Raw genomic sequence first — 19,240 nt, forward strand, 5'->3', positions numbered from 1 at the left:
TTTACGTGACAAATCGTCACTGGGTCTAGTTTTTCTAATTTTTCACTTTTACAAGAGCTTTATATGTTTAAATATTTATGACTTTCTTATAAATTTCAATGTAATTCAACTTCATTTTACTTAGCTTTAATATAGTTGTCTCTAGTAGAGATGTTTTTTAATCAGGCAGGGTGACATAGCCGACATGTTTCGCGGGAAACCGCTTTATCAAGGCACCACCCCTAGAAGAGATTAAAAGAAGTATTATAGTAAACTCCTGCAGAAAAGACTGGAATATCTATCAATTAGAACATATACCAGATTTACTTAAAATAACCTTCTCTCTCACCTTTAACACTATCGACCTCCTCGACTGCTTTACAGAGGGGCCGACAGCGTTCTCCCTTTTTAATACAGCGTACCGGCTCTGGGCCACGCCCACTAAATGACGTGAGAGCCTGACGACAGAAACCGGCTGTTTACAGTACAAACAAACTTTATTCAAAACCCTTTTTGGATCCCTCTCACTGGGAGAAGAACTAGATCAAGGAAGTCCACTCCAGCTCGAGATTTAACCCATGTGGGATAACAGTGTTTAACGTATAAATCCAGCGTTGTTCCTTATAGTTCAAGCATTCATCTTCTTCTCCCAGTGAGAGGGATCTAAAAAGGGTTTTGAATAAAGTTTGTTTGTACTGTAAACAGCCTGTTTCTGTCGTCAGGCTCTCATGTTTAAACATAGATGAATGCTTGAACTATAAGGAACAACGCTGGATTTATACGTTAAACACTGTTATCCCACATGGGTTAAATCTCGAGCTGGAGTGGACTTCCTTGATCTAGTTCTTCTCCCAGTGAGAGGGATCCAAAAAGGGTTTTGAATAAAGTTTGTTTGTACTGTAAACAGCCGGTTTCTGTCGTCAGGCTCTCACGTCATTTAGTGGGCGTGGCCCAGAGCCGATACGCTGTATTAAAAAGGGAGAACGCTGTCGGCCCCTCTGTAAAGCAGTCGAGGAGGTCGATAGTGTTAAAGGTGAGAGAGAAGGTTATTTTAAGTAAATCTGGTATATGTTCTAATTGATAGATATTCCAGTCTTTTCTGCAGGAGTTTACTATAATACTTCTTTTAATCTCTTCTAGGGGTGGTGCCTTGATAAAGCGGTTTCCCGCGAAACATGTCGGCTATGTCACCCTGCCTGATTAAAAAACATCTCTACTAGAGACAACTATATTAAAGCTAAGTAAAATGAAGTTGAATTACATTGAAATTTATAAGAAAGTCATAAATATTTAAACATATAAAGCTCTTGTAAAAGTGAAAAATTAGAAAAACTAGATCCAGTGACGATTTGTCACGTAAAGCTCAGAACGGTGATATGTTTGAGTTCTGAGTGGTGACGCTGAGGGCCTAATAATTGACTGAACAGGTTGCTAGTTGAAATAAGGAAGAAGTTCCTATTTCTATTGAACTGATATAAATTTTTATCAACACAACTAATATACTACTTTATCCTGAAGCAAAAAAAAAAAAAAAAAGAAATAGAATTATTTTCCTACCTTTGTTGCCTGGTTTCTGCTTTCCTCATGTTCTCATTCAATTCCTTCCATCCACTGTCTCTCTTCCTTCTGCATCTTCCATTTGCTCTGTTACTGTGCCTCTCCCTTTCTTCCCCCTTCCAAATTGGTCTGGCACCCATCTTCTTCTCTCCGCTCCCCCCATAGTCTGGCATCTGTCTTCTTCCCTGCCAGCGTCTTCTCCCTACTCTCTCTTCCTCATTTCCTTTCAGTGTCCTTCTCCCCCCCATCTTCCCCATGTCCTTTCAGCGTCCTTCTCCCTCTCTGTCTTCCCCATTGCCTTTCAGCATCCTTCTCCCCCCTCTGTCTTCCACAAGTGCTTTCAGAGTCCTTCCCCCCCGCCCTTCCCATGGCCTTTCAGCGTCCTTCTCCACCCCTTTGTATTCCCCCATGTGCTTTCAGCGTCCTTCTCCCTCCTCTGTCTTCAAGTGCTTTCAGAGTCCTTCCCCCCCCCTCCTGTCTTCACCATGGCTTTTCAGCATCCTTCTCCCCCCTCCTTCTCTACCGCCCTGGGTGCAGCACAGCCGGCCAGGTCCCCTTACTTTTGTGGCACTTCCCCGACCGACCGATAACAGCCCGGGTCCGACAATCCTCCCTGCCCTGTAGCCGCGAATCTAAATTACCTTCTTACAGCAGCTGTAAGAAGGTAATTTAGATTCGCTGACGTCGGGAAGACTTCCGTTCGGCTCTGTGCTGCAAGCAGAGAAGGTAGGGAGAAGAAGAGCCGCGCGACTGAGTACATCCAGCCCCGCAGGAGCCCCGCGACCCTTGGAGGCGTCCCCATGGGATCCCCGTGACCCTAGGGGGTGTCCCCACGGGATCCTCGCGACCCTAGGGGCGTCCCCACGGGATCCCCGTGACCCGAAGGGGGAACCCGCGGGTCCCGCTGGATTCCCGTCGTCCCCGTTCCCGTGCAGCTCTCTAGACTGGATGCAGAGCCTGAAAGGGCAGGGCACTTGAATATTAAGCCGCCCAACTTATATTCAAGTTAACTGTTTTCCCTCCTTTTGGGGGGGAAATGGGGGTCTCAACTTTTATTCAGATCGACTTATGGTCAAGTATATACAGTACTACAGAAAAACAGATAAGTAAACTTACAGGTGCTTGTTTGTAGGCCCCAAGTTTAAAACGGCAGCAGAAAACATCCACTATGAATTCTCCTATTCCATGCAACATTCCTGTAATGTTAAAGAGGTTATTAATGGACTGGACAAAAATACAAGTAAACGCTTACTACCTATGTTTTAAAAGAAATGAGAGCAATGTTCAAAACACCTGAGCTGAACTAATCTGAAAATAAAATCTATATTCCAGTGCAGTAGGCTAATCTAGCTGAATATGTCCCAGAAAATTATTATTTTTTTTTTTTAATTCAAACAGGAGTTTAAAAATCTATGCTGAATTCTTTCCTAACATAATTACCTTAGATATAATCGCATCTAAAGCAGTTCACAAAATATAATACAATAATATATCAGAAAAATATGATATAAAAGAAAACAGCTTCAGGATTTTTTAAACTATGGAGAAGGCTTGCTAATATTTTTGGCAGTTCCTATTAATCCTTAATTGGCTTGCTATATTCATTCCATTGCCTCTGTTATTATACTATTTTTGCCTCTTTTCATATATTGATTTACCTTATTTTTGGTCTTTCTGTTGTGGGCTAACATCTGATTGTTATTTCCTATTTATTTTTTGCATATAACATAACATTTTATTTATATATTGCATAAGCTTCACAGAAGACACCGGTGAATTATAATTCATACAACAACAACAAACGTGCCCCTTTTACAAAGCCACAGTAACGATACTGTTGCGGTAAATGCACCAAAGCTCATAGGAATTGAGTCTTCAGTGTAGCTTTGTAAAAGGGGCCCAAAAATACTTCATGAAACAAGAAATTTTCCAAACAGGTAAGTTTTCAAGCTATGTTGGAACAAAGAGAGCCCCGAATCAGGTTGTCAGGCCTGTTTGTTTTAATTCTATTTTTGTCATTCAATTTGGATTATTGAATATATAATAAATTTTATAAATCAAATTTTTTTTTAAAAATAAAAAAAACCAACATGACGGGGGCGTGGCTTGGAAGCCTAACATGGTGGAAGCTTAAACAGTGAGCTCTGTACCTCCATAAAGCCGTTGATGCACTACGGAACAAAAGATTAGTTAACTTGTCTAATATTGAAGCGGATAACTTACAAGAATGTCTTCAATGCGTCAAACAAAAAGTGAATTGGCATTTATGGGAGGCAACGTGAAGAGGATTAAAGCCGATATGACAACTCCCTCTAGAGTGCCGTTACTGCAGGAATAGACTTCAGACAATGCAGGCATTATAGCAGAACTAAAAACTATAATGCTGGAAATAAAAGAGGAAGTTGCCAACATTGCAAAGAAAATGGAAATCGCTAATGCTCGGGCAGTGCAAGTGGAAAAGAGAATAGAGGAAGTAGAGGAAACCCTGATGCAGTGTAAAATGGATCATCAGAAAATTCAGCATATGGAAAAATGGATTGAAAATATGGAAAATAGATCTAGATGGAACAATTTGAGAGTTTTAAATTTACCGGAAGGATTGGAGAGGAAAGATACAATCTCTTTTCTGGAAGGAATTATACCTAAATTAATGCCACTAAGCCAAAGGTTTCCGTTAGAGATAGAGAGGGCTCATAGAATCCCTGTGAAGTCAAATACAAGAGGGATTCCAAGACCGTTAATATTCAGGGTACTGAGATACCAACAAGCTATAGAAATTTTAAATTTTGGCTAAAGCTAATAATGAAATACAATATAAAAGGGCAAAATTAATTTTTATTCCTGATGTTGCTAAAGCCACTGCAGAAAAACGGAAAAAATTCCTTCAATTAAGACCTAAACTAAAGGAGTTAGGAGCAAGGTACGGTCTTATGTACCCTGCAATAATGAAAATTACAACAGACAGAACCAGAAGAACTTATAGATTTCCTCAACCAACAAAAAGAACCAATAATTATGTGATTTGTGGGGAAACATGTGAATGAAACAGAAAAAAAAGGATAGCAGAGCATTATTTGAAAATAAGTAACTAACAAGAAGAGATGAAAATAAATTATTAAATAAACTATTATATAATACCAGAATATAAATATTGATTGACAATATTATTTAAAATGAATTTAGATTTAATAATAATCGCTGAACATTGGAAATAGTATGGACTCTGACAGATGTAGTAAGTTTAGCTGTGAAGTCCTGCTACAAAACAGATCGGTGTTCGGTGATCAATTAGAAATGCCTGATCTTTGTTGTGTGAGGAATTGTATGGTTTGACTAACGCTTTTTCTGACTAAAAGGAAATCTCATTTCAAGAAAGAAAAGGATAAGACTTAAATACTGCACTGTATTGACAAAGCACGAAGGAAATCTTCAGTAGCTGAAAATGGAAGTTTTTGACCAGCGCTTTTATTTACTAAAAGGAAATTTATCGGCAAGAGGATAAAGGCTAATGACAAGATTATATTACTGTACTGTACTGAAATAATTTTTCGGTTCCTGAAGAAAGGTATGGTTTGATCTGACATTTTTTTTTCACTGACTACAAGGCATATTATTTGTAAGAAAGAAAATGCTACCAACTGGATTACAGTACTGTAAAGGTAAGACTTAAGATATCTCAGGAACGGAACGGAACGGTTTTGTTCGGTACTTTAACTGAATACAAGGAAATAGCGTTGGTAAGAAGAAAAAAAAAAGGAAAACAGCTTTAAGAAGACTAGGAATTTACTGACAATGCTGTGCTAAGACATTAAAGGGAAAAGAACTCATACTGAAATAAAATTTGTTAGCATTACCTTTGATAATTGAGAGGAAGTATATGCTGCGTTAGTAATAACTGCCAGCATTGTCGTAAACAAAATACTCAAATCAGAGATGAAGTGAAATCTACAATATAAAGGAGGATCAGCAATAGATTTGATGTCATTGAACAAATGTTCTTTATTTATGGGATTTGACAAAGTGAAATGAATAGGATGTGTTTAAGATAAATTTATTTTATATAATATAGGAAGTAAATTGAAAGACATGAAGGCTTTAAATTTATGTTAGTTTGGAGAAATAGCAAATTACATAAATTTGAAATTGGAAGAAAAAACATTAATTCATTGAAAATATTAAATAATTTCAGTTAAGATATAGAATATAAGGAGAATAATTAACCTTTGTGCTTTAGGGTTCAATTATTTTTAATGAACTCGAATATAATATTGTATGGATTATATTTGTATGCTTATAATTTTTTCTCCATTAAGATTATAAATTATAAATTTAGATATGATATTATACGTTAGAGTTTTCATGATATCAATTGAAATATTTTTCTTTAGATACATTTAATTAAAAATGAAATGAGATTTTCAAATTATAATGAATAAAGGTTAGGTAGAAATATACAATTTTAACAATTTGGATAGTGATAGAAGGGAATTAAATAACTCATTAATGTTTTTTTAACAATTAGTAAGGGGATATAAGGGTATGAAGAATAATTAATTTGTAGGTTTAATCAGATATTGTGTAGTTATATTTATTTTTATTTTTTTTACAATCAATTTTAAGTTGTGATTTTGTTTAATATGTCATTAAAAGTAGGAATTCTTTTAGATAAGGTTTTGTGGGGGAGCTTTGGGGGTTTAGCTTCACATAAACACTTCCAAGCAGTCAATATATAAAGGGGGAGAGAGAAAAGGGATAAAGGGGTAGGGAAATGGTGTTTTATTGACTTATTGGAAAAAAGGGGAATTAATGGAAATATGTTTTAGAATATTAATTATCTGTGTAATGGTGTCTAATCATATTAAATTAAATCAATTTAAGTATTTTCATTGAATGTCAATGACCTTACCCATCAAATAAAAAGGAAAAAGATGTTAGCTTTCCTAAAACAGCAAAATGCTGATTTGTATTTTATTCAGGAGACGCACTTAAGAACATAAGAACATAAGAAGTTGCCTCCGCTGAGGCAGACCATAGGTCCATCCTGCCCAGCGGTCCGCTCCCGCGGCGGCCCATCAGGCCCATTGCCTGAGCAATGGTCTATACCTATCTATACCCCTCAATCCCTTTTTCTTCTAGGAATCTATCCAAACCTTCTTTGAAACCATTTAAGGTTTTCTTGTCTACAACAGCCTCTGGAAGCGCGTTCCATGTATCCACCACCCTCTGAGTGAAAAAGAACTTCCTAGCGTTTGTTCTAAACCTGTCCCCTTTCAATTTCTCCGAGTGCCCCCTTGTGCTCGTGGTGCCCCTTAATTTGAAAAATCTGTCCCTGTCTACTTTTTCTATGCCCTTCAGGATCTTGAAGGTTTCTATCATGTCTCCTCTAAGTCTTCGCTTCTCCAGGGAGAAAAGTCCCAACTGCTTCAATCTGTCAGTATATGGGAGATTTTCCATTCCCTTTATCAGTTTAGTTGCTCTTCTTTGTACTCCCTCAAGTACCGCCATGTCTTTCTTGAGGTACGGTGACCAGTACTGGACACAGTACTCCAGATGCGGCTGTACCATTGCATGATACAACGGCATGATGACTTCCTTCGTCCTGGTCGTAATACCCTTCTTAATGATACCCAACATTCTGTTTGCTTTCCTAGAGGCTGTGGCGCATTGCGCCGATGCCTTCAGTGATGCGTCTACCATCACTCCCAGGTCTCTCTCCAGGTTACTGACCCCTAGTGGTGTTCCCCCCATTTTGTATGTGAACATCGGGTTCTTTTTCCCCACGTGCATGACCTTGCATTTCTCCATGTTGAAGCTCATCTGCCATTTTTCGGCCCACTTTTCCAGCTGCGTTAGATCCTTTTGGAGATCTTCGCAGTCTTCCCTGGTTTGGGCCCTGCTGTATAGTTTGGTGTCATCTGCAAATTTAATGACTTCACACTTGGTTCCCGCCTCTAGGTCGTTTATGTAGATATTGAACAGGAGCGGTCCCAGCACCGACCCCTGCGAAACTCCGCTCGTGACCCCTTTCCAGTCTGAGTAGTGGCCCTTCACGCCAACCCTCTGCTTCCTATTTGCCAGCCAGTTTTTGATCCATCGATGGACCTCCCCTTGTACCCCGTGGTTCCATATCTTTTTAAGCAGTCTCTCGTGTGGCACCTTGTCGAAGGCTTTTTGGAAGTCAAGGTAAATGATGTCTATAGATTCCCCTTTATCCACATGGCTGTTTACTCCCTCAAAGAAGTACAATAAGTTTGTGAGGCATGACCTACCCTTACAGAAGCCATGTTGACTCGGTTTTAGTTGCCCATTTTTTTCGATGTGCTCACAGATGCTGTCTTTAATCAGTGCCTCCATCATCTTTCCCGGGACTGAGGTCAGGCTCACCGGCCTGTAGTTTCCCGGGTCCCCCCTTGCGCCCTTCTTGAAGATGGGCGTGATATTTGCTATTTTCCAATCCTCCGGGATCTCTCCGGTTTTTAAGGATAGGTTGCATATCTGTCGAAGTGGCTCCGCTATTTCATCTTTTAGTTCCTTGAGTACCCTTGGGTGAATGCCGTCCGGACCTGGCGATTTGTCGCTCTTTAGTCTGTCAATCTGCTTGAGTACATCCTCTTGGCTCACCTCTAAATCTACCAGCTTATTGTCTTGGTCTCCTATTACGATCTCCTCGGGTTCCGGAATGTTGGTTATATTCTCCATCGTGAAGACTGACGTGAAGAACTCATTTAACCTGTCAGCTATCACTTTCTCTTCTTTTACTACTCCCTTTCTGTCTCCATCGTCCAATGGTCCCACTTCTTCTCTCGCCGGTTGCTTCCCCTTTACGTATCTGAAGAACGACTTGAAGTTTGTTGCTTCCTCTGCCAGTCTCTCTTCGTATTCTTTTTTTGCTTTTCTAACCACTCGGTGACACTCCTTTTGGTGTTCTTTGTGCACTTTTTGGTTCTCCTCTGTTTGGTCTTTTTTCCATTTTCTGAACGATGCTTTCTTGTCGCTTATCGCCTTCTTCACTGCATTTGTTATCCACACTGGGTTTTTTGTTCTATTTTTTTTGCACCCTTTTCTGAACTTGGGGATGCATATGTTTTGCGCTTCGTGCACAGTCTCCTTGAGTAAGGTCCAGGCTTTTTCTACGGATTCCGTCTTCCCTATGTTGCCTTTGAGTTTCTTTACCACTATTTTCCTCATGGCATCATAATTTCCTTTTTTGAAGTTGAGTGCCGTCGTTGTGGTTCTTTTCCCCTTTGATGATCCAAATTCAAGCCTGCACTGGATCGTGTTGTGATCGCTGTTACCTAGCGGGGGTAATACCGCCACCTCCTTTGCTGGCCCCCCTAGTCCGTTGAAAATTAGGTCAAGAGTGGCATCGCCCCGTGTTGGTTCCGTGACCAGTTGCTCCATGAAACAGTCCCTCGTGACCTCTATGAATTTGGTCTCTCTTGCGCAGTTTGAGTGCCCAATACTCCAGTCTATCCCAGGATGATTGAAGTCCCCCATCACCACCACATTTCTGCTTCTGCATACCTGCCTCAGTTCAGCCTCCAGCTCCTGGTCGATTTCTTCCGGTTGTCCAGGTGGGCAGTAGTACAGACCCAATTTAATGTCTGCTCCTGCTCCTCCCTGTAGCTTAACCCATAGTGATTCCAAGCCATCCGCCCGTACTGTTGTTTCCATCCTGGTTGATGGTATGGAGTCTTTTATGTAAAGCGCTATTCCTCCACCCTTTTTATGTGTCCTGTCTCTCCTGTATAGTTTGTACCCTGGTATGGCCACATCCCATTGATTGTCCTCGGTCCACCACGTTTCTGTGACTCCAATTATGTCTAGGTCCTTATTGCTGGCAGTGATTTCCAGTTCTCCCATTATGGCCCTCAGGCTCCTAGCATTTGTGTATAGGCAGTTTAAGACCCAGTTTTTAGTCCTCTCTTTTTGTTTCCCTTGTGCTTTGGTACTCCTGCAGTTTTCCTCATGGTTTGCCAGCCCCTGAGCTTCGTCCTCCTCCTGTTGTGTGTGTGTGACGTCCTCTGCCTGTTTCCCCTGCACCTCCTGCTCTCCTAATTCCCACTCAGTCCTGGGCTCTTTTTCACAATGTCTTTGCCCCTCTGGCTCCTGTTGTTCTGTTTTGGTGCCGCTTACCAGGTCCATTTGTGCCCTCGATCCCTGCAATGCGTCCTTAGGTCCTTTTTCAACACATACACACTCAGTCCCGAGTCCTCCTTTACAATGTCCCAGTTCAGTATCCTTGTCAGGTACTGATGTCCGATGTGTCGAGGTCAGGTCGACTATCGGCTTTCCCTTTCTCCTCAGTTTAAAGCCAAGTCTATGACGTTCTGGACGTTGCGTGCCAGCATCCTCGTCCCAGCTGTGCTAAGGTGCAATCCATCTCTTCTGTAGAGCTTGTTCTTCCCCAAGAAAGTAGTCCAGTTCCTAACAAAGTGGAAACCCTCCTCCTCGCACCATCTCCTCAGCCAAACGTTAATTGATCATAGTTCGCTCTGTCTCTTTGTGTCCGCTCTCGGTACTGGCAGGATCTCTGAGAAGGCTATATTCCTTGTCCTTAGTCTCAGTTTCCTCCCCAGGGTCCTGAACTGGTCAGTTAGTGTAGTCCTGTTGAAGTTTCTCCTGCTGATGTCGTTGGTTCCGATGTGGATCACTACTGCTGTGTCCTCCGTCTCGGCTCCCTCCAGGATCCTCTCGATATTGTTGATGATGTCCTTTGTTCTTGCCCCCAGGAGACATGTTACCAGTCTGTCCTCTCTCCCTCCGTCTATATGACTATCTACTCCTCTCAGGATTGAGTCCCCTACCACGATAGCCGATCTCCCCTTCTTCAACTGTCTCTCTGGTCTCAGATCTGTGTCATATGTGCAGTCCATTTGTCCGTCCTCTGGGCTCTGCTGTGTCTCCGCCCCTGGTCTCAGGTCTGTGTCATCTGCGCATTCCGCTAGTCCTTCCTCCTGGCTCTGATGGATCTCCTCCTCCTGGCTCTGATGGATCTCCTCCTCCTCTGCCTGCCCAGGTCCTCCGCAAGGTCCTAGTTCCATGGTGTCTGGTGGTTCCTGTCGTCCAACTGTCGGTTCTCTCCTGGTGTGTTGGTAGTCCTGTGCCACCACCATCCTGCAGGCCTCCTCAATGAATTTCTCGAGCTCCCTAACTTGTTCTGCGATGTGGCTCTCTCTGGCGGTGTCCATGGTTGTCCAACACTGTTCTTCCATGGTGCACAGTCCCTCCAGTTCTTGTACTCGAACCTGCAGTCTCCCGACCTCCTTCTTCAGGCTATCCAGTTCCTGACATCGATTGCATATGTATGCCTGCCTCCCGGAGGGGAGGTAGTCATACATATGACACTCGATGCAGAAAACTGGGTAGCTCCCCTGGGTTCCTGTAGCCTCCATTCCTGTGGCCTCGGTGATTTGGGAGTGGTGCCTGGCTTGCAGTTGTCTGAAAAAGTAGAGAGAGAGAAAGAGTGATAAGGGAGAATAGAATTTTTTTTATTTTTTTTTTAAGTTAGAAGTTATTGAGGTTAGAAGTTAGAAGTTGGATTGGATTTGTTGCTGGGCTGCCTGGGCTCCTTCACAAGGCTTCCTTCGCAAAGGCGCTCTCGCTAAGGCGAGCGCCTTTGCCACTCGCCTTCACCACGCGCCGAACGGCTGGGCGCCGTTGGCTCCCCTCTACTTAAAGGGGAGCCCGGGCGCCGATGCGACCTGTGACGCGGTGGGGGGGGGCGAAGCTACCTCTCGCCGCGACCCCGGGTCTTTTTGCCTGCCTCCGGCTTCCTCCCCCGCTGTCTCTCCTGCCTTCTCCGGCCCCTGCCCTGCAACAGCCGAACCTACAAAACAAGCAAGTAGAAAGAAGCAAAGCAAGCAAAACCGCCAAGGTCTGCCTCGTGCCCTGGCTTCCCTTCTACTTAAAGGGGAGCCCGGGCGCCGATGCGACCTGTGACGCGGTGGGGGGGCGGAGCTACCTCTCACCGCGACCCCGGGTCTTTTTGCCTGCCTCCGGCTTCCTCCCCCGCTATCTCTCCTGCCTTCTCCAGCCCCTGCCCTGCAACAGCCGAACCTACAAAACAAGCAAGTAGAAAGAAGCAAAGCAAGCAAAACCGCCGAGGTCTTATCAATGATGGAATCAAGAAAACTGGAAGGGGGTTGGGTTCACCAAAAAATTTTTGCCCCTGCAGTTGGCAAGAAAGCTGGAGTTGCCATATTAACAAATAAAAAATGTATAACTAATTTTCAGCTGATTGATTTGGATCCTTTGGGTAGATGGGTACATGTAAAAATGAACATTGGAAATACTACCCTGGAACTGTTCAATGTGTATGCTCCAAATACGAATCAAATGGAATTTTTTAAGAATCTACAACAATCTCCCACTGGCTACTTCTAATTTAATAGTGGCTGGAGATTTCAATGCTGTAATGGATCCATTAATGGATAAAAAACCAAGTAAAATTATGAAGTCACTAGGGTTAGATAATTTAGCACAATCTTGTAATTTAATAGATATATGGCGTATACTTCATTTTAATGATCGGGAATTTTCCTTTTGTTCACAGGTCCATAACTCTTTTTCAAGAATAGATTGGTAGAAAACTGGAACGCTCTGTCATAGGGGAAAACACCCTCCAGGGATTCAAGACAAAGTTAGATAAGTTCCTGCTGAACAAGAACGTGTGCTGCTAGGGCTAGTCTCAGTTAAGGCACTGGTCTTTGACCTAAGGGCTGCCACGTGAGCGGACTGCTGGGCATGATGGACCACTGGTCTGACCCAGCAGCGGCAATTCTTTTGTTCTTATGTTCATTTCAACATCTCTATCACATCTCCCCCTCCCGCTTTTCCTCCAAAGTCTACATATTGAGATCTTTAAGTATGTCCCCATATGCCTTATGACGAAGACCACACACCATTTTAATAGCCTTCTTCTGGACTGACTCTACCTTTTTATATCTTTTTGAAGGTGCGGTCTCCAGAAGATTCATATGCTACATGACTTTCCCCTATTATCTCATTACAATCTGTGGAACACAGCTGTAGAAGATGTTTAGCCAGTCTTTTGTATGATTTGACATTCTTTTCCACTCTAGAAGCCATGGAAATACAGATCTGTTGCTAGTAGATCATGTTTGGAGTTACTTGGATGGTTAATAAGGACTAGGATTCATATTCTGGACAACTAACTATTCAAAGTTTTGATTTCACTTATCCAGAGAAAACCCTCTGGACTTAATACCTGCTCCCCTCCCTATTGTTTTTTTCCCTTACATGATTTCTTTTTCTTTACATATTGTAGTTCTAGCCCTTCTTTCCCTCTTTCCTCTGTTTGTAAATTTTTTTTTTTTTTTTGTCTTTTAAAGTTAGTATTTTCCCTAGTGTTGTTGTGTTTTAAAACTGTATTTTAGTTAATAGACGGTTTTAACATTTTTGTATACCGCCTAGAAGGTTTGATTAGGCGGTATAAGAAATTTTAAATAAACTTGAAACTTTTGGGCATGGTTACATTACCACAGCAGCACCTGCTTTGATTTTTTTTTTTTAACATTTGGTACTATTCACATGGTTAATATAGTTTAGGACTGCAGCTTTTGGAACACCAATTTTTACTTACTTTTGATCTTGCCTATCCAGATCTGAGAATACTGGACATTTGGTAACTCTGTGGGTAAAATTATATCACTTCCCTCCTTATTTAATTTTTTTTACACAGTAGAAGCCTTTGCTTTATACATATCTTTCTTATGAAGTATGGCTTTTTCTTAAGATACTTACTTTGGGGAAGCGGGTGCGGGTATGGCTAGAGAATGAAATGGGGACAAATTTGTCCCCATCCCCGCAAGAACTCAATTTCCCTGTCCCTTCCCCTCAAGTTTTGTCGTTGTCCCTGCCCCATTCCGGTAAACTCTGTTTTAACTGCACAAGCAAAAGAACATAAGATTTGCCGCTGCTGGGTCAGACCAGTGGTCCATCGTGCCTAGCAATCCACTCATGTGATGGCTCCCAGGTCATAGACCAGTGCCCATTTGAGTCCAGTCCTGCCTGTTTATGTTCTGTTCCAGCAGGAACTTATCCAACCTTTTCTTGAATCCTTGAAGGGTGCTTTCCCCTATAACATGCTCTGGAAGACTGTTCCAGATTTCTACCACTCTCTGGGTGAAGAAGAACTTCCTTACGTTTTAGCGAGTTCCCTCTTGTTCTCGTCACCTTGGAGAGGGTGAACAATCTCTCTTTTCTACTAAGTCAATTCCCTTCAATATCTTGAATGCTTCGATCATGTCCCCTCTTAGTCTCCTCTTTTCAAGGGAGAAGAGGCCCAGTTTCTCTAGCCTCTCATTGCACGACAACTCCTCCAGCCCCTCAACCATTTTTGTTGCTCTTCTCTGGACCCTTTCGAGCAGCACTATGTCCTTCTTCATGTACGATGACCAGTGTTGGATGCAGCATTCCAGGTGAGGGCGTACTATGGCCCAGTACAACGGAATGATAACCTTTTCAGATCTGTTTGTGATCCCCTTCTTAATCATTCCCAGCATTCTGTTTGCCCTCTTCGCCACCACTGCACATTGCACGGACGATTTCATTGACTTGTCTACAAGTACTCTCAAGTCTCTTTCCTGGGGGCTCTCTCCAAGTATAGCACTGGACATCCTGTATTTGTGCATATGATTTTTGTTACTGATATGCATCACCTTGCACCCATCCATGTTGAATCTCATTTGCCATTTCGCGGCAGTCCCTAAGCGTGTTTATGTCTCGTTGTAGGTCTTCGCAAACCCCTGTGTTCTCACCATTCTGAATAACCTCGCATTGTCCACAAATTTAATCACCTCACTCATCGTGCCAATTTCTAGGTCATTTATAAATATGTTGAAGAGCACAGGCCTTGAACACTTATTTATTTAAAAAATTTCTATACCATTTACTATTAAACGGTTTACATAATTTACATACATAGTTTTAAAACAAAAACATGATAAAATAAACATACAAATAAACCTTAAAAATCATGGCTACAAAATAATATTATTTTATATAATAAAGATCATGAGTAGCTCATCAGCTCTATCAGAGAAGAAAATTATTTCTAGAGAAAGGCATCTACAAATAATTGCATCTTAAATAATTTTCTAAACATACCCCCCTTTCACGACAATTCCGTATCTGACCCACCAGAGAGTCCCATATCTTAACTCCTGTGCAACAAAGTCATTTTACCAGTCTCAACAAGCCTTGGATTCAGTCGTCTTCAGTAAAGCCAAATTCTCAGAACGCTATGATCTTTATGGTGTATAACTAAGTATATTATTTTTAAACAATTCTGGAATGTTTCCATACAAGAATTGATGACAAATCATTACTGCTTTATACTGTACTCTGAAGGCGATTGGTAACCAAAGCAATTTTTGGAGATGTGGCAAAATATGATCATATTTAAACAAACCCATTATCAATCTTGCTGCTGCATTTTGTATGACCTGCAATGCTCTACATCTTGCTTTTGTTATTCCAAGGTAAAGGGCATTGCAGTAATCAAGTCTCAACAAAACTTACGATTTTAAAGTGTTTGAGGCTTGTGCAGATGACAACAGCTTGAAGGAAAAGAACTTGTTGGGACAGGAAAACGAGATCCCGTGGGGATGGGGAAAAATTTGTCCCTGTGCCATTCTCTAGGTATGGCTATAACCTTGACAATCTCTTGAGGGAGTTTATATCTGGGTCATTCCATGCTATGGGTCCCCACCACTATGTTTCAGATTTTATTCAAAATTTCCACATAAAAAAGTAAGGGTACTAAGAAAATTTTTTCTCAAGATTTTAGATTCCTAACTGCAATAGTCATTGAGCTAGATTCACTTGTCTGGCTGGATGTTGGCAGCATTGTGTACAGTGATGAATAAAGTATCATTTTTAACTGCTTGTAAAATTGAGAATAATGGGTCAAGAGTGCTAATTTTTGGCAGTCCAGCATAACATTTTGTGCTAATTGCAACAATGCTAGTATGAGCATCATGGATACTAGATAATGACATGGTGGTTGTTATCCGTGGCTAGCCACGAGTAGCTGCGGGTAACCTGCCGAAATGGGGAAAGAAAAAATAGTGGTCACTGCGGGGACGGGGACAAGGCCATTCACAGCCCCTTGGAGCGGTGAATGGTCTTGTCTCCGCAGTGAGGCAATCAAGGATCGCGCGGTCCAGCAGCCCCCACCCGCCCGCAGCATTCCGCCATCTCCCTCCCTCTCACCTTAGATGCAGACTTTGCCGGCTTTCTTTTTCGCCCAGCTGCACACTTTCAAAAAACCGCGCACGCGCAGCTGCTCGAATTGTTCAATCTTCTCCTCTGCTGCAACTTCCTGTTTCCGGTTGTATCAGAGCAGAAGATTGAACAACTGAGCGGCTTTTTGAAAGCGTGCGGCTGGGCGAAAAAGAAAGCCGGCAAACTCGGCATCTAAGGTGAGGTGGAGGGAGGGAGCTGACGGAACGCTGCAATCGGGCGGGAGGGGGCTGCTGGACTGCATGATCGCGCGTGTTTCCCGGCTCACACTAGGAAGGAGGGAGTGAAAGGGAAAGAGATTCTGGGCCAAGGGGATGAAGAGGGAGAGAAAGAAACCCACAGCAGGAAAGAAAGGGGAGGACAGGCAGGCGAGCCAGATGCTAGAACGGGGGGGGGGAAGAAAGAGGGAAAGAAGCTGGATAGGGTTGAAGAGAAGAGACACATTGGTGTGGAAGAGGAAGAGAGGGGAAATCTGGACACAGGAAGGTAACAGAACAGAGGGGAAATTATGTGCATGGGGGCATAGGGACAGAGACATAAAGGGGACATACATGCCATGGGATGGTATATGAACACGGGGGGGGGGGGGGCGGCAATGCCAGATACATAGGGGAGATATTAGAAATGGGGAAAATAGGAACACAGAAGCGAGATTGTTTGGGGACCGAGCTCGCAGGTAGAGAATGACATGGGGAAAAAATCAGTCCCCATCACTGCCCTGTCCCCGGCCCACCGACCCCTTCACCGCCATTCCCTTCACCGCCCCGTCACCGTCACCGCCAACCCCTTCACCGCCCCGTCACGTCACTGCCATCCCATTCACTGCCCCGTCACTGTCCCTGCAGCATCCATATAAGCCTCAGTACTGCAATATTTAGCTTATTCCTTCCTTATAAATCAAAGTTCTGGCTGCTGAACTAGAGAAAGAGATGTTCAGCTGGCAGGGCTTTGTTTATAAATTTTTATCAACACATCTAATATACTACTTTATCCTAAAGCAAAAAAGAAAATAAATATAATTTTTTTTTTCTACCTTTGTTGTCTGGTTTCTGCTTTCCTCATCTTCTCATTCAATTCCTTCCATCCACTGTGTGTCTTCTCTCTGCGTCTTTCATTTGCTCTGTTACTGTGCCTCTCCCTTCACCCCCCCCCCCCCCAATTGGTCTGGCACCCATCTTCTTCTCTCCAGTGCGCAGCGGCCGCTAAGAGAGCAAATAGAATACTAGGTATAATCAAGAAGGGTATTACTACCAGAATGAAAGAAGTTATCCTGCTGTTGTATCGGGCGATGGTGCGTCCGCATCTAGAGTACTGCGTCCAATATTGGTCGCCATACCTTAAGAAGGATATGGCGTTACTTGAGAGGGTTCAGAGGAGAGCAACACGTCTGATAAAAGGTATGGAAAACCTTTCATACGCTGAGAGACTGGAGAAACTGGGACTCTTTTCCCTGGAGAAGAGGAGACTTAGAGGGGATATGATAGAGACTTACAAGATCATGAAGGGAGAGAGTGGAGAGGGACAGATTCTTCAAACTTTCAAAAAATAAAAGAACAAGAGGGCACTCGGAAAAGTTGAAAGGGGACAGATTCAAAACGAATGCTAGGAGGTTCTTCTTTACCAACGTGTGGTGCACCTGGAATTCGCTTCCAGAGAGCGTAATAGGGCAGACCACGGTACTGGGGTTCAAGAAAGGATTGGACAATTTCCTGCTGAAAAAGGGGATAGAGGGGTATAGATAGAGGATTACTGCACAGGTCCTGGACCTGTTGGGCTGCCGCGTGTGTGATGGACCTCAGGTGTGACCCAGCAGAGGCATTGCTTATGTTCTTGTTCTTAAAGTATAAAAAAATTATTTCTGTGCTAGTTTGCAGCAATGAACTTTGTTTTTCACTGGAATCTATAATATGCAATGATTGGGTGGTGAGGCAATTTTCTCTTGGGGCTGTGGCTCCTTGTTTTTGCCTTCGTGTCTCTGAGCATATCTTTGAATTCTAAGTGTGTTTGTTCCAGAAGTATGAATACTATTAGTACACTTTTTGAGTATGTTTCCCTTTAATCACTCTTTCTAGTAGAGTACCAGTTCTCTGGTTTTCCCCATACACAATTGGTTTTAGAGAACCTGGCAGAAGATGATGTTGAAAGTGAACTTGACGTAATTACCAAAGATGATACTGATGATGTCTGCTCACGTGGATTAAAAACTGGCTGGATTATAGGAAACAGAGAGTGGGGGTAAATGGACAATACTCGGACTGGAAAAGCGTCACCAGTGGGGTGCCGCAGGGCTCGGTGCTTGGACTCGTGCTCTTCAACATCTTTATAAATGATCTAGACATTGGTACAACGAGTGAGGTGATTAAATTTGCGGACGATACAGAGTTATTCAGAATAGTGAAGATACAGGGGGATTGCGAAGATCAACATGGCAGATGAGGTTTAACATGGATAAGTGTAAAGTGCATGTAGGTAACAAAAATCTCATGCACGAATACAGGATGTTTGGGGCGGTACTTGGAGAGACCTCCCAGGAAAGAGATTTGGGAATTATAATCGACAAGTCGATGAAGCGGTCCACGCAATGTGTGGCAGCGGCGGCAAAAAGGGCGAACAGAATGCTAGGAATGATAAAAAAGGGGATCACGAACAAATCGGAGAAGGTTATCATGCCACTGTACCGGGCCATGGTGTGCCCTCACTTGTAGTACTGCGTCCAGGACTGGTCACTGTACATGAAGGACATGATGCTACTTGAAAGGGTCCAGAGAAGGGCGTCTAAAATGGTTAAGGGGATGGAGGAGTTGCTATATAGTGAAAGATTAGAGAAACTGGGCCTTTTCTCCCTCGAACAGAGGAGATTGAGAGGGGACATGATCGAAACATTCAAGGTACTGAAGAGAATAGACTTAGTAGATAAGGACAGGTTGTTCACCCTCTCCAAGGTAGGGATAATAATAATAATAATTTTATTTTGTATACCGCCATACCCAGGAAGTTCTAGGTGGTTCACAACAATTAATTGAAATACAAACAATTAAAATCATTAAAACCAACAAGTTATATGCATATAATATAAGAAAAATACATACATGCCATAAAAGGAGGGTACAACAATCTTAAAAGAATAAAAGATTATAATAATAAAATATATTAAGAACTCAGCCTGTTAAATAATTGAGTTTTAATCTATTTTCTAAAATCAAGATAAGAAGCATCAAGCACAATTTTGGTGAGCCATGAATTTAGTTTGGCCGCCTGGAAAGAAAAAGTTCTTTCAAAGAACCTTTTATAATGACATCACTTTAATGGGGGAAAAAGCAAACAAATGTATTCTTCGAGAGCTCTTATTGTTATAACTCAAAGTGAAGTGGGGGTTGAGATAACCCGGTGACATACCAAATACTGTTTTGTAGCATATGCATGAGAACTTGAACAG

At 42.4% G+C, this 19,240-nt stretch overlaps 1 protein-coding gene across 9 annotated transcripts in view; it reads right to left on the reverse strand.

The window, feature by feature from the left end:
* Positions 1–19,240, reverse strand: part of ERGIC2 (ERGIC and golgi 2) — a 257,255-nt gene that overhangs the window by 30,966 nt on the left and 207,049 nt on the right. For all 9 annotated transcript variants that reach the window (XR_004540135.1, XR_004540136.1, XM_033952283.1 and 6 more), the window contains one exon: positions 2,653–2,732. Coding sequence is in view for 7 of the 9 variants with exons in the window: in XM_033952283.1 (XP_033808174.1) it covers positions 2,653–2,732 (80 nt within the window). In the remaining 2 variants the exon portion in view is untranslated. The remainder of the gene's footprint in view (positions 1–2,652; positions 2,733–19,240) is intronic.

The sequence above is a fragment of the Geotrypetes seraphini genome, chromosome 7 (assembly GCF_902459505.1).
Source record: "Geotrypetes seraphini chromosome 7, aGeoSer1.1, whole genome shotgun sequence".
NCBI lineage: Eukaryota > Metazoa > Chordata > Amphibia > Gymnophiona > Dermophiidae > Geotrypetes > Geotrypetes seraphini.